We start from the raw sequence: 15,996 nt of genomic DNA, 5'->3' as shown, positions 1-15,996 counted from the left end.
CTGGTGTTTAGTATGCTGGGCCTGGGCAAAGTATCTCTCTGTGGGAAGCTCATGGCTTACACATGCCACATCACACGCAAATGGGCTTCTTAGCCTGGTGCTCCATCAAAGGGACCAGCCACCTGCTTAGAGAATCATCCAGAACAGGCTCCCTGCCTGCCCTGAGACTCCAGCCCTTCATTTTCATCTGTCTTGCTTGATATATATATATATTTTTAATGTGAGATGAACACAGGAAATAAAATAGGTGAAGATGGTGTAATCAGGCTAAGAACGATTGTTTTATATCCACTTTTCTTCCCTTCCTCCAGATCCACATTCCTTCACCCCAGAGTAGCTTGCATTTTGGAAGAACACAGGCCTTTTCTTTCCTTTTATGACACAAGTACAATTATTTGTGGCCCATTATTTTTACGTATATCTGTTTCCCCCAGACTGATGTTCACTCTTGATTAATTCAGTAAACATTAACATTGAGAATCTGCTATGGCGAGACATAACCACTCTGCTGGATACTGGGAATGTAAAGAGAAGAAAGGAGGAGCCCTACCCTCATGCTGCTAGCGAAGCTACGGGAACACAAATAATCCCAACAGAATTCAGTATGCACTAGAACACCAGTAGAGTATACAACAGTTATCAGGCTTTACTGAACTTTTGCCACGCTTGTGTTTCTCCCACTGCATTCTCACGATGACTCCATATGGTTAGGATTCCTATAACTGCCGTTCTTCTGAGGAAGGTGAAGCTTAGAGAGATTGGGTAACATGCTCAAGGACACCCAGGTAGCGAGAGGTGCGGCCGGGATTCCAACAAAGGGGATCTCTCTCTCTCTCCTGGCTGTACCCTTAACCTCTATGTGCGAGGAGAAGAGTGATCCTCACAACCTAATTTTTTTAAGTTAATTAATTTATGGCTGCGTTGGGTCTTCGTTGCTGTGCACGGGCTTTCTCTAGTTGCGGTGAGCAGGGGCTACTCTGTTGCGGTGCGCGTGCTTCTCATTGTGGTGGCTTCTCTTGTTGTGGAGCACGGGCTCTAAGTGCCGGCTTCAGTAGCTGTGGCTGGAAGGCTCAGTAGTTGTGGCTCACAGGCTTGGTTGCTCCGCGGCATGTGGGATCTTCCCGGACCAGGGCTCGAACCTGTGCCTCCTGCATTGGCAGGCGGATTCTTAACCACTGTGCCACCAGGGAAGCCCCCCATGACCTAATTTAAGATTTCATTTAAATGCTGGGTCTGGGTACTTTCCAGGCACAGTAAATTTGAAGCACCATTGCCACAGACTCCATAGAGTTTTCACTTAAAAACCTTGCATAAAGAGAGAACTTGACGTTTTAAACCACAAAAGCAACGTATGCACAGGATACCCAGCTCCTGTCTTATTCCTTAGGTCATGGGTAACAGTCACATGGTTGGTGACATTAGGGTGAAGACCTGGGCCATAACCAATGGGGGCAGTGAGGCTGAATCATGGCAAGTGAGAACTGGAGGGCACTTTAGGAATGAAGGCCTGCCTGCCACACTGGACAAAAGAAGAAACTAAGGTCTACAGAGAAAGAACAGGGACTTCCAAAGTCAAAGTGCTTGTTGGTGGTGCAGCTGGACCTTGAATTCAGCCAGTGGGTTTACTCCAACTCGACTCGTTCCAGCAAACCCTGCCACTTGCCAACTTGAGGCCCAGTAGATAACCCTAAACAATGAGCAAGTAAGGAAACTGTTCCTATTTTGCCAACCATTGCTAAGGCTGATGATTTAAACAAGGCTTTTGCTTTGGTTAGGGTTGTTGGCACATCAGGCGGATTTAGCAGGACCCGGCTGAATGTTTCAAACTTCATACCAAAAAATAAGTGTAAGGAAATTCCCTACTTCTCCTATAAAAATCCAATAAAAATCATTCACTCCTATAAAAATCAAAGCATAAGCCCTAATTATTTTAGCCTGGAGGGCTAAATAGCAACCAAATTCTTAATTTTGCTAATTGTCCTTTTTCTGAGACAACAGTTTATTTTACCTCTAGTTCAAATATAGTTCATTAGACAGACAAGGTAAGTGCCCAACCCATTTATTGCCTCAGTCCTGTGTCTCTGAAGTACTGCCTTCCTTGGCCACCTAGGTCCTCGGTAAGGCCCACTCTCGGTCCACCTCCAACCTTCACCTCTGGACCCCAGCTCTGGCGTGTTGCTGCCCTCCCTTCCTCCAAGCCAGAGATGAGGTTGACGCCTCCTCTGCAGGACAGGCACACGGCAGTAGACAGAGAGAGCTTCCCTGAGAGCCTTGAGGCCTCATGGGCTATGCCAGACTGAACAGCCAGCTGAGGAGAAGCAGGGGAACAGCCAGTCCCAGGAGAGACTGAAGAGGCCAATCAGGCTCTTTTGACAAAGCTCATTCCGAGAACAGGATATGTGGGGGTGGGCAGCCCATCTGCTTGGGGTGTTTTCACCCACTCAGCCCTCATGGTTAAGGTGGCTGCCAAGCACAGCCAGTCTTCAGGGACTGCCAGCTCCCGGCAGTCTTTCCGTTACCAAGGATACCTGGCTCTTGGACAGAGGTGCACTTGCCCAAGGTCACGCCAGCATCCTGCTCCTACGTGCCACAGGTTTTCAGGCAGGTGAGGCGCTCCACCTGCCAGACACGTCGATACTGAGGGATGAAGGGATGGGGGAGGAGCATCCCTGCAGTCTCTCTGCACAGCCTCTCTTCTAGGTACTATGTCTGCCTTCTCTCACGGTTCCGCATCTTAGTTGGAGAGCGGTCTACGGCGAGCATCACGGGGATAAGTTGTCGGGTGAAACCCTGAGTCCAGACAAGGTTCTCAGTCACAGTTTCCCCCTTCCCTAATAAGGCCTTGAAAAGGTACAGCTGTGGCCAAGAACACTGCTTCTCAAACTTTAACACGCACATGATTTACCTGAAGATTTTGTTAAAATGCAAATTCAGATTCGCAAGTCGGGGATTCCGCCTTTCTGATCAGCTCTAGGGTGATGCCGCCTGCTGCTGGCTCAGGGCCCACACTTAGAGTAGGTCCTGATCAGTGGCCCTAGATTAGCGCATCAGAATCACCTGTTTCTGCTTACTGAAACAGACTGCTGGGCCTCACCCGCAAGAGATTCTGACGTGGCACGTTCCCAGGATGGGCCCTTGAACTTGCATTTCTAACAAGTTCTCAGGTAATGCTGATGCTGCTGACCTGGGACCACATTTGGAAGTCGTTGTCCTGGGGCACGTCATAGATATCAGCTGCTGTGATTTAACCATCAAGATGAAAAGCAGTGGTTCTCAGCCCTGGCTGCACAGTGGTATCACCTGAGGAGCTTTTGCCGATGCCCAAGTCCCATTCAGAGGTGTTAGATCACAGCATCTGGGCATTGTCATTTTAACAACAGTCCCCAGATAGACTATGATGTGAATGAAGGGGCTTCTTGGAGCTGTGTGGAGCGTGGGCTGCACCCTGTAAACAGGCCTGGCTCTCATAGGCAGCTGCAGCCTGTTCACAACAAATGAAAATTCAAGGAAAGATTATGTTGACCAAAGTAAATAGAATTTACTAGATTGTCTCTCCTCTGGTTAGAAGTGGAGTTCCAGGCTTCCCTGGTGGCGCAGTGGTTGAGAGTCCGCCTGCCGATGCAGGGGACACGGGTTCGTGCCCTGGCCCAGGAAGATCCCACATGCTGCGGAGTGGCTGGGCCCGTGAGCCATGGCCGCTGAGCCTGCGCGTCCGGAGCCTGTGCTCCGCAACGGGAGGGGCCACAACAGTGAGAGGCCCGCGTACCGCCAAAAAAAAAAAAAAGTGAAGTTCCTTTGAATGCTGCTATGTCCTCTATCAGGTCATTAAGAGAAACACAGTACCCTAAAGTCAAGCCTGCCTGACAATCTCATGATTTAAATATCCTTCACAATCAGCAGGGACATGGACAGACCATGTTTTAAAGAGTTGATGGCTTGAGGCCCTATCTGCTTCTTCCTGGAGGACCCGGGTGGGTGGCAGTGTGGAGACCTGGGTTCCGGCACTTCACTGGTGTGAGTCCAGATCAGTGACTTCCTCTTTCTGGACTAGTTGGACGAGGGGACAGCTATGGCTCTCTCCGGTTCTAACATCAAAGGCTGTTCTAGAAAGTGGCAGGTGTAACATTAAGTGCTCGTTGTCTTGTTGGATAAACAATGAATAGGGCTTCCCTGGTGGCGCAGTGGTTGGGAGTCTGCCTGCCGATGCAGGGGACACGGGTTCGTGCCCTGGTCCAGGAGGATCCCGCATGCCGCAGAGCGGCTGGGCCCGTGAGACATGGCCGCTGAGCCTGCGCGTACGGAGCCTGTGCTCCGCAATGGGAGAGGCCACAGCAGTGAGAGGCCTGCATACCACAAAAAAAAAAAAACAGTGAATAAATCCTGAGCAGGAAAAGAAGTCAAGCCTGGGTAACTTGGCCATGTGTTTTTTGAGAAGTTATAAAATTTATATGACCTCGCCATAAACTTTATCAGTACTTCTTACACTCAAGCACAGACAGCTTTAAGAAAAATGAGGACAGAGAGGCCTGGACTGGAATGAGGAGCCAGCTCTGGCGGTGGAGGACAGGGCAGGAGAGTGTGTGCAGGGCACAGGGGTGGGACAGCAGCATCCGTACGTACATCTGAATACAATTCACAAGGATGCCTGATGGCCTTTGCAGCCCACCTGGTTTATCTCTCCAGACCACCATGTTTTTGGATCTGTGCTAATTTCCATCATTGGTTTTTCCCCTTCTCCCCACAGCACCAGGAGAACCTGGCCCTATTCCTATTTTTATCATAGCCTAACCGGGCAACCTCAGACAAACAGTTTCAGCTCTCATGCTTCCATTTCTTTTTCATTAACATGGGGTCAAAAACCTCTGTTCCTTGTACCTGTGGGAAGAGAATGAGTGAGTGGAGCGGAAGGGCTTGTTGGAGTCAAGCTGCTGTCCTTGTCTTCATCATCTCCCCACCAGAAGCAGGAGCACGGGACAGGTCGCCTACCTGAGGCCTGGACCTCCATGATGTACTGGTGCAGATCCTGGCCCTGCTGGATGACCTCGAAGGTCATGTTGTTCATGGCTAGCTTCCGCTCCGTGTGGCGCTGCAGCCGCTGCTCTGCCAGCGTCAGATCCTCCGTGTTGAAGTCATTCATCTGCCGAAGCAAGTCCTCATTCCAGGCATCTAGCTCTGCCGTCACCTGTGAGGGAACCACCATCAGTGCAGGCTCACTGGTCCACAAGAGCCTTACTAACTAACCCAAGCTTCACATCTGTCTCTACTTTGCATCTCTTTTTTGACCCCTAGACTACGTTTAAGCAATGGTGCCACGCACCCACGTATGCATGCCTTTAAAAGTGTTCTCCCTGTGTTTCAATGTCTACAGCAGTAGCAAACACTTACATGATGGATTATGGTTTAGAAAGGTTTTCACACTCCATCTCATCCTACTCCCATAGTAACCTGGAGAAGCAGGCAGGGTGGACATCCCAGGTCCATCTCACAGAAGAGAAGCTGACGCTCCCTCACACAGATGGAATGCTTTGCCCAGAGTTCACCCTGCTCATGAGGGGCACGACCTGAGGACAATACTCAGTTCTTCTCCTGACTGCAAAGACTTTGTCCACCATACCACAGCCATTGTTGTAAAGATCTCAGCATTGGAGAGGGCCTCAGAAATTAAGTACTGAGTCTAACTCTTTTCAAGAACCAGAAACAGAGGGCTGGAGAATCCCAGTAAATGGCCCGAGGTTACATAATTGGTTAGACCCCAAACCCAGGGGCCCTGATCTGGTTCCCATGTTCTGTTGTACAGTATTCTCTCTGCTACAATGGCTGATACCAGGAAGTGGTAACAAAACGAGGTATAAATGTATAACTTAACTCTAGAAATCCAAGCAGATTAAACTCTATTGAGGCATGAATGAGTCTAATGAAGACTGAACATGTAGTGAAGGAAAACCTTGCCCTAATATGACTTTGCTAATTGGTTATTGCTCTACACCTTCACTCCCGTGATGTGCCCTCATTTACTCGCAAATATGTGCCTGCAAATAGAGACTGAATCCTATTCTTCCTTTACAATCGTTGCTATCATCCACATAGTAAGAACTCAGAAGTATTGAATTGGATAATAGTTCCACCTGATATGTGAATCAAATAAAACCTTTTCTAAAACGGTTTTCAGGTCTGTTATCACATGCTAGCCCTGTAGTAGCCCTGTGACGGCAACGGCACAGGTGCTGTCACCCTCTTTTCTGGGAAGAGGCAATGGAAGCCTCACCCCAGATCACACAGTTGCAGTATGGCCCAGGCAGCCTAAGCACACGGCCCAGAGCCCAGCTTAGTGATTTTCAGCATGCTGGGTCTCATCCCAGCTGACATGTGGCATAACCTTCCCAGTTACCAAACACTGCTGTCCAGGAGCATCAGGGGACAAAGAGAAGGAAAGATGCAGCTGAGAGATGGTGATGTTCCATGCTGTGCTGGGGCCATAAAGGCTGGGACGGGAAAGGCAAGCAGTCCCTTGTGAGGGGCTGCCATCCTGGGCACAGGATTCCACTCTTTGTCTAACAGTAAGACTTTCCTCCACTGAAAGTACACTTTCTCTCTTTGAAGCAGAAATGGGGAACTGTAAAAATATTACCTTCACTGTCATGGGTTCTCACCTCATACTGCCACCTCTTTGCAGGTCAACTAAGGGATCCACTGAGCTCAGCCCGAAAACCTAGTATCTACTTATTGTGGGGAGCCCTTGGGGATCCGGGAACCAGCAGGTTGGTAGGCAAACAGGTTTTTGTTATATCCTGTCTTTTTTTTTTTTTTTTAGATTTTTTTTTTGATGTGGACCATTTTTAAAGTCTTTATTGAATTTGTTACATTATTGCTTCTGTTTTCTGTTTTGGTTTTTTGGCCGCGAGGCATGTGGGATCTTAGCTCCCCAACCAGGGATCGAACCCACACCCCTTGCATTGGAAGGCAAGGTCTTAACCACTGGACAGCCAGGGAAGTCCCTATGTCCCATCTTTGAAAAGCACTTCATTCTCTAACTAGAGAAAGGAGTTAAACTGAGAAAAATAAGAGAGATAACTTATAATTTATAAGAGATAATTTATAGAATGAATAGGCCTTTGTAGACTAGGCCTATAGCTATGTTTTTCCTTCCTGTATTTAAAAAAATTGAAGTATAATTTACATATAATAAGATATATAAATTTTAAGCATTCAGTTCTATGAGTTTTGACAAGTTTAGTTACTGGTGTAGCCATCACCAAAAACAAAATATAGGACCCTTCCATCACCCTAGGGAGTCATCCTTTCCAGTCAGTTCCTGCCCCTGCCCCACTTCAGGTACCATTTTCTGATTTCTATCCTCACAGATTCTTAGATTCCATACAAATGAAATCATACAGTATGGACTCTTTCATGTCTAGCTTCTGTGTTCAACACACTGTATTTAAGATTTATCTGTATTGTATCAGTTCATTCCTTGCTACTGCTGAGTTCCATGGTATAGAGATACCGTGATTTGTATATCTATCCTCTAGCTGGTGAACCCCTGGGTTGTTTTCAGTGTTTGGCTATTATGAATAAGGCTGATGTGAAAGTTCTTGCACAAGTCTTACTGTGGACACTGGTTTTCATTTCTCTTGAGGGTCACTTAGGAGTGCAATTGTAGGGTCATAGGGTAAGTGTACGTTTAACATTCCCAAGAGGAATTTTGCATTCCCTGTGAAAGTTCCAGTTGCTCACCATCATTTCGTATTATCAGTCTATTTAATTTTAGCCAAGCTAGTGGGTGTGAAGTGATATCTTATTATGGTTTGAGGTTGTATTTCGCTGATGACTCATGGTGGTGAGCACATTTTCATATGCTTATTGACCGTTGGTATCTACTTTTAGAAAGTGTTGAGTTTTTTGCTCATTTTTCAAAAGCTAGGTTATCTTTTGACTATAGATTTGTAAGAGTTCTTAATATATGCTGGATATAAGTCATTTATCAGATAATATATGGAAAATAGACCAAACAAAATTTTTAGTCCATTTCCCTGTCTACAAGCTTAAGGAAAATAAAAATGAGAAAACAAGCATGAAAGGAAGAGTCTGCCTTTTCTTTACACTTTAGTTTTTGTTTTGTTTTCATGAAACTGAGTCTATGAAGAAGCTGTTTGCTGCAGGAAGATCCCAGAGGGGTCCCAAGGCCTGAGTCTGTAGAGCAGAAAGGCAAGTGTTGAGGGTCCTGGTTAGGGCAGAGCAAAGGTGAGGTGCTTTGGTTGGGGAGAGTGAGGCTCAGAGGTCTGGTATCTTGGCAATCTGAATCTAAAGCAAATGTGAAGTATGCCCAGGATTCTGTATCTGGTGTTTCTATATTCCTGCCTTCCCCTCCTCCACCCGTACCTCCCAATACCATTGAGCTGAAGGACCCAAGTCTGTCATGAAGCCTGAAGAATGAGAATTTCAAGGAGCTTCTCAATGCAACAGCCTGCCTTCCAAGTCTCGCTCCCTGGGTCTACACACAGTCATGTCTGACTCTCTTCCCAAATCCCCAAGAACTGATGCCAAGAGCCTTGAAATAATCTGATTTATGAATTTCGAATGTTGGCTGGAGTTTAAATATTTTCTTTCCTGAGTATTTTCTGTTTCCTCAAGGAATATTCTGTCATTGGCTTCCCTCTCTCCACCTTCTTTCTGGGGCACAAGGTTGGCATTATGGCAGGGGCTCTTTTTTTTTTTTTTTTAAAGAAAAAAATTAGTTTTCAAACCTGAAGCTTGCTTTACAGCTAATGAACAAACCTAGCTTTCTGGTCCCATCTCATGCTCTTCTGTTATCTGAACCAGGCATCTGGTTTACTCCTTGATCTTGAGAAGTAGCTCTGCCCTCTCCAATCACCTTCTCTGGTCCAGCAGCCCTGAGACATCCTTGTCCCTCCTCCCAGTCTGCTCAAGTCCTCACTGCCCTTCAAAGTCACCCCTCTGTCATGAAGAGCTTCATGACAACCCCCAGAACCTGACGTTTTTCTCCGGCTTATCTCATAACATGGGACATGGGCTAATTTGCTAATACACAGACAAAGCCATGAAAAGGAAAACCTGTCTGGGGATTGATCTGGTGATCTAACTCCATTTGGAAAAGAAACCTGGAAGAATTTGTACTAGGCAGAAACTAGGGCCTGAACCAAATGAGTGAAAGATGGAATAGAAAGTACCCACAGGGCATTCAGCTTTCAATCCACCTATTTTGCTTTCTCCTTCCACTCCATTAGCTCCATCTCGGCTCCTGGCTCACTCAGCTCCTCTCTGGGCTCCAGTGGCCTCTCTCTGCCTCACTCTTCTGAATTAATTGGCATGTGAGGATATGAGAGGTACATTGGCAGTGTTTCTATTCTAACAATTATCTACTCTAGAGCCACAGCCATAAGGAAAATCCGAGAAGGAGGTGAACAGGAATTCAGAAAGGATAAGAGGCAGTGGGAAATGGGAAGACACTTCAAAAAGCTTTCCTACCAGATGAGATTCACTGAACCCAGTATTCTGTGGTCAAAAACTGACCCAAGGGACTTGGTTTAGCAGTAGCCTTGGGCTCTGTTCTCAGAAAACCCTCTTCACTGGCTCCTCCCATTTTCTGGGTCCTTCCCAGGAGTTATGTGTAGAGAATGCTTTCTCCACTCACCCCCAAGTGTACCTGCCTGAAACAGAACTCACCTGTCCCTCTCTTCCCACTTCCTACGGTCTATTCCCATCACCTTAGCTCTTTATTATCAGCTGCAAAGTTGGTAATTTCACTGTGTAGTCCTTTTCTTCTGATCATCTTTAGATGCTGGTGATCACGATGAAGATGATGACCATGGTTAAAAGAAGATTCTACCCTGAATGGTGCATTTATTATGGGATAGACAGTGTTAAGCATTTGATTTTCTTTTATTTCATCCTCATAGCAACTCTAGGAGGAAACGAAGGCACACAGAAGTCAGATTATTTGCCTCATGGTCTCAGAGCTGGTGGTGGCAGAGCTCAGCATTCAACTACAAAGTCCAGGGCTCTTAACCACGGTGTCATATCAACAGAGCTGGTCCAAGAACTAACTTCAGGGGATAGCTTTCTTTTTATTTTTATCACTTCAGAGAAGTGCCTGTTTAACCTTTCTCCTGTTTTCTTCTTTAAAAAACCCCCACAAACTCCTGATAACTCCATTTTCTTCACTTCACATGAACCTTTGAAATTAATCATGTGCTTCGAACAGATCAATAAACTGTGTGTTTGTGGCCTTATATAATGCCAGGAATAATTTACCCATTCAAAAAAAACCGCATAGCTTTCCCCCAGTAGGATATTTTTGTTGAAGAGGTGGTAAATTGAAAAAATTTGGTGCTTTGTGACCACCTAGAGGGGTGGGATAGGGAGGATGGGAGACACAAGAGGGAGGAGATATGGGGATGTGTGTATACATATAGCTGATTCACTTTTTTATACAGCAGAAACTAACACACCATTGTAAAGCAATTATACTCCAATAAAGACGTTAAAAAAAATTGACACTGAGTATACTCAGTATAAAGGTCACGTTAACCTATCTAGAATTCTCTGGTTTCCCAAGGGCCTTTGTCATGAACAGGGGACACATCTGCAATCCGGCATTGGGGTGTGAACACTGGGACAAACGCTGTGGCAAAGAGAAGTGTAACCTGCCCTCTGCATGGGCATGTTCTCTGTATGGCAAGCACAAATGCCTGTGGCTCTCACAGCAGTTACGTGAACACTCAGGGATCACCTAACAGGACTGGGTAACAAATTCAGAGAGAAACAATGGGGGAGAATAAGATGGAATGTTTGCTTAAAATCTGGACGCAAATACATATACATATGTATATGTATGGACAGCATATTAGTATCAGGTTGGCCAAAAGATTCGTTCGAGTTCTTCCATAACATCTTACGGAAGAACCCGAACAAACTTTTGGCCAACCCAATATATATTATTTAGGTATTTTATTAATAATAACAATGCTGACTACAATGTATTAAAGTATTTATTAAGTGCTAGGCACTTTGCTAAAAATGTTCTATGTGTTAACTCATTAAATCCTTAATAACCCTATGGGGACTGGGAATTATTATTCTCATACCTATTTCTCAGAGGAGGAAACCAAATGAGTAACTTGTCTAAAAATCACACAATTAGTACAGCTGGTGAAACAGGTTTCAAAGCCAGGCACTCTAACTCAAAATACTGCATACTCAACGACTGCACTACACTGCCTCTCAGCAAAGGGTGTGTGTGTCTGTGCGGATCAACGCTGCATATGTTATGTACATTAAGGTCCAGTCCCATTCCGACTAACAGTGGCGAGGAAGGATCCAAGGCATTTCATTGTGGTAAGATGCTCTGAAATACATGAGCTGTCAATTGCAAATGAACATCTTTCTGTTCTAAATATAAGGTCATTATTTGTATTAAAACGAGAAGAGCGAAAGTTAAATATTCTCCGCTGACCTACAAGTGCTGGCTGATAGGGAAAGACATATTGCAGCTGAAGAGACAGTCTCACTGCACGGGAAGGGCTATTTTATCTATAATGGGTATGTACATTGATGTGCATTACCACTGTGAAACTAAAATAAACTAAATTACCATAGTCATTTGTTCTTCTTGTCTAGTCTAGTGTTTTTTTTTCTGTTAATCAATTTATAAAATGATGACGATTAGTGAATTCTAATACAGATTATTTTAAAAGTGTATCATAGAATTTCCCTCTGTTTTAGAAATATATATAACCTGTCTAAAGAGTTAAAATATTTCTTTATGTAGCTATAAGAAAACTTTTGAGGATACTGCAAGAGTTTTCTGGAAAAGCAGAAGGACTTAGCAGTAAAGATATCCACTCGGTTGATTTTTGGCAAAAAAATGTAAGGACATATTGCAACACTGTAACTGATGAGTTCCAATGTTTGGTCACCTAATTTCTATTCCAATTGGATAATCTGGATAATGCAACACAATTTTTATGACCAAGTTCATGTTCTTTTTTTCATTATCATCATGATTAAAACTGAGATCTTTTATAATCATGACTGATCTTGAGTCTTTATTTTGCCCATATCTTTGCCTCTTAATCAGTTTGAGACTTGTAGGACTCTATTCTGTTTTCAAAAAAATCTCTCCTCTGTTGAAGAGCTCCTCTGATGTATACTGTTCACCGATTCTAAAGCTTATCAATGCTTGAGTGTCAGAATGGGTTTTCTCCCATGAAAGCTAAACACCCAGTGCTAGAGCTTACATCGTTTCCTTCTACGGAGTTCCCTGTTATCTTTACCAGAAAGGAGAAGCAGCATTTGAACCTTGATAATGTCACCTGACTTCAGGTCCACAGCCCCTTACCCACCCCATTACAGAATGATCTGAAAGCTTCCATCAGGGATCTTTGATAATTTGCCAAAAACAAGTGACATGCCGCAATACTAAAGCTGTGTAAATAATCCTTTTTTTTTCAAAGGAAGATGTTAGGGGAAACTCCCAATGATCCTGAAACCAATTTGACAAAAGTCTAGAAGAAACTATCAAATAAATATTTTGTGAGAATTTTGGTTTACTGTATTGTATTTATTCTGCATTTCCTTTGCAAATGACTTGGGGTACATTTAGAAAATGCTGTAGGAATCCCAAGGGAACCCACAAAAAATTGATCTCAAACATCTCATTTTCTTTCTCGATATAGTTACTAAGTTGGTGCATTTAAGGCATGTTACAAACATGGAGAACAGCAAGGCTTTGCAGAGTCTCACACTGTATCTATGGAGGAAAGGGCTATGAAATCGGACTAGAAGATGATGTGGCCCTTTGAAGGAATGACTGTGCAGGCTGACGGCTGTGTCACCGAAGGAAAACTTCCAGTGAAGCACTGCAGAGCCCTGCCTGACCTGGTCAATATTTCAAATTGTTGAAATACTGATAGAAATAATAAATTAAATTTATTTTGATAGGCTGAAGAACTGGGCCTAAAAAAAAAAAAAAGTAAAATTTGAGAGGAAAAATACATTAAAAGCTTTCATTTAAGTTAAAAAAAAAAAAGTCAGTGTATTGGAAGCACGTATCTTGAAAAGACAACCAGGGGCTTTTAAGGGAGCACAAGCCTCAACAAGGCAGAAAAGGCCCCTATCTCCTGGGCTGTGATGGGAGAGTGCCAGGGTCCTGGACACATAGCTCCCAAGGGGTGTGTGTAAGCCAGCTGTGGCTAACTACAGTCCAGTCAGCAGGGGGCAACCAGGAGAGGCACAATGTGTACCCAGAAAGAAGCGAGTACATCAGAGCTATGTCCCACAGAAAAGGGCTGACAATAAAGAGAAGTAGTTATCGAAGTTTTAGAGTCAGAGGGGACTGCAGAAATAACTTACACAATCTCAACATTTTTCAGATAAAGGAAAAGAGGTCTGTGATGAACATCTTCAAATATTAATTATTAAGGCTGCCAAATAAAAGGAAGCAGATTTGTTCTGTTTTTCAGAGAACAGAACCAGGACCAAAGGGTAGAAGGGTGGAGATCTTGGTTCAACACACTAATGAGATCCTGAGCTCCCTCCTCTCCCCAACCCTGCTTCTGGGCTCTGGAGATATTCTGGTAGAGGCTAGATGGCATCCTTCAGAGATGCCAAATCCTAGCCACCAACTTTTACCTGTCCTCCAGGTGTCATCTCATTGGGCAACCTTCCAAGGGCAGCCTGAGAAAGCTAAGCATTCTTGTCTCAGTGTTCTCATCAAGCTGTAAGCTTCTCTCTGTCATAGAATGATCACATTACAGGATGGTTCTATTTCTATGGTTCTCCCCAACTAGCCCGCTGATGGCAGGGATTGTTTTATCCTCAATGCCCAACACAATTTTTGGTGCATAGTAGGTGCTCACTAAATGTTTATTAAGTTGTATTGACAGTAGGTGCTCACTAAATGATTATCAAGTATAAAATGTGAAAGGCCTCTGCATACAACCAATTACAGAGTTGAGACCACCAGTGCAAATTACAATCAGCTTTCTCTCCTCTAGGCAGAATTTTCCTCTTTGAAGGCCATTTTCCTCAGCCTCAGCCTGGCCCCAACTTGTCCTAATGTGAACCCCATGGATTTATAGTTTGCTATTCCATTCCTTACCTGGTTAATTATGCAGATTAATTTTCAGGTACATTGAGAAAACTTTGGTTTTAATTATAGAGTCAGAAATTTAAAAGAAAGATCATTAACCGTGGCCTATTTTTTAGTCCCTTGTATAGAGTATCTTTCTTGGTGTCATTCCTAGTACTCTCCAACATGGGTATGCCCACCCCAGGGGATACCCAAGATTATCCATTGATAACAGAGAGAAATATTCTCTGTATATAAATAAGCATATGTATGTGCATATATATTATATGCACACATATTTGATCAAACCAATAAAAAATGATACGACGTTTCCCCGGACTTTCATAGGGTACTGACACCGGAGTCTCACTCGGAACACATGGCAGGTGATGTGGTGGGCAGGGCACCTCAGGGATGGTGGAAGGACCACAATGCAGAGGGGCGGACCAGCTCATTTGTTCAGTTGCTTTCAGCATATTTCAAATTATTGCTGTTTTCATGTGCCCAGTTAAATGGACTTATCTATTATCTAGTTTTAACTAAACTACCCTTCACAAAAAGACGTGGCTTAACACGGTTCCTCAAAGAAACTACAGTTTGAAGATAATACTAAACATGAAAGCACAAGAAAACTTTTAACTCTTTGGCAGCCACGTGATGGGGCAAAGAAACAATGACAATCTAATTAGGTCTGTCAAGAAACCAGAAGCAAAAAATAATTGAAAATTATCAAGAAGACTGTTTGAAATATGGAACTACAACTTCTAATGAAAGAGTCAAACGTCACCCTAAAGGCACAGTGAATTTTGAGCTTATCAGTGATAGTATAACACATATCTAATTAATAAATTAATATGGATGCATATATAGGGGGTTGCAAGTTCAAAAATATTTTATTGAGAGAGTGGCTAATCTAAAGAGTTTGGAGACCACTGTCCTGTCCCTGCTTCTAAAAATATTTTATTTCTTTCTGATTAATTGTAGAAAAGGTGAAATGCACGCAGTTCTCAAAAACAAGAAGAAATTATCCATATTCTTACCACCACAAAATAAACATTATTTGCATTTGGTGAAGTGCCTCTTCCATTACAACTGTTTCCTATAACTCATCTTTCATAGGATGCTGAACTTACAGGGAAAAAACTTTAAAAGAGCATCACGTTCCCCTATGGGTCACTTCATCTAGTCTCCAGGGAGTCTAAGAAGGAGTGTCAGGAATGCAGCTGCAGTCCTGGTTTCTGAACATTTGCCTAATACATCTGGGATAAGTTTCACTCTCAGTGGGCGTACCCCCTGACCCCATCCCAGGTATACTCTGGAAGCCATATAATTAAGTAAAACGAGACTGGTGCCGCAACTCGTGTGTTACCTTAATTTTAAAATTAATTAGCCCGTGCCAGCCATCAGTGACATGGTTAAGGAGTCACACTTAGATTACCCAAATGTCAGGGGAGCAGGTCAGCTCTGGTTTTCAGTAATCCCTAGGAATTCCGAGTATGTCCATCAAATGCCTTCCTTTAGGAAAGGAAACCATAGCTGTAGGTCCTGCAGTGACAGCCTCTGCCCTGGCTTATATCAGCTCCAGCGTGGCTCTCATTACAGAAACCACCCTCAGTTTCACACTCTGAATCTTCTCTAGAAGTTTGCCCTTCATCCTCATAGTGAAACCCTAGCTGGTATTTGAAATAATCTCATCACCCTCAAAAATAACTTCTGACAATCTGACTTGAAGGAGAAATTTTCCATAGGTTTGGCAGGATTTCCATTTCTGTCTAAGATGAAACGCAGCATTTCCCTAAGTTTGGGCCACACCCGAAATGGGGAACAAGACGCCCTCTAAAAGCTGGGTGCGGAACTAAATTTTTCTCACCCTCATTTTTAACTCCCTCATTTGGTCTGTTTATTAT

General features: G+C 43.9%; 1 protein-coding gene across 3 annotated transcripts in view; it reads right to left on the bottom strand.

The window, feature by feature from the left end:
- The window catches only part of KALRN (kalirin RhoGEF kinase), a 573,088-nt gene that overhangs the window by 273,969 nt on the left and 283,123 nt on the right, over positions 1 to 15,996 (bottom strand). For all 3 annotated transcript variants that reach the window (XM_024756492.1, XM_024756493.1, XM_024756494.1), the window contains exon 14: positions 4,987 to 5,182. In XM_024756492.1, the coding sequence (XP_024612260.1) occupies positions 4,987 to 5,182 (196 nt within the window). The remainder of the gene's footprint in view (positions 1 to 4,986; positions 5,183 to 15,996) is intronic.

The sequence above is a fragment of the Neophocaena asiaeorientalis genome, unplaced genomic scaffold (assembly GCF_003031525.2).
Source record: "Neophocaena asiaeorientalis asiaeorientalis breed wild unplaced genomic scaffold, Neophocaena_asiaeorientalis_V1.1 scaffold22, whole genome shotgun sequence".
In the NCBI taxonomy this organism is placed as follows: domain Eukaryota; kingdom Metazoa; phylum Chordata; class Mammalia; order Artiodactyla; family Phocoenidae; genus Neophocaena; species Neophocaena asiaeorientalis.
This window is presented reverse-complemented; position numbering and strand designations above follow the sequence as displayed.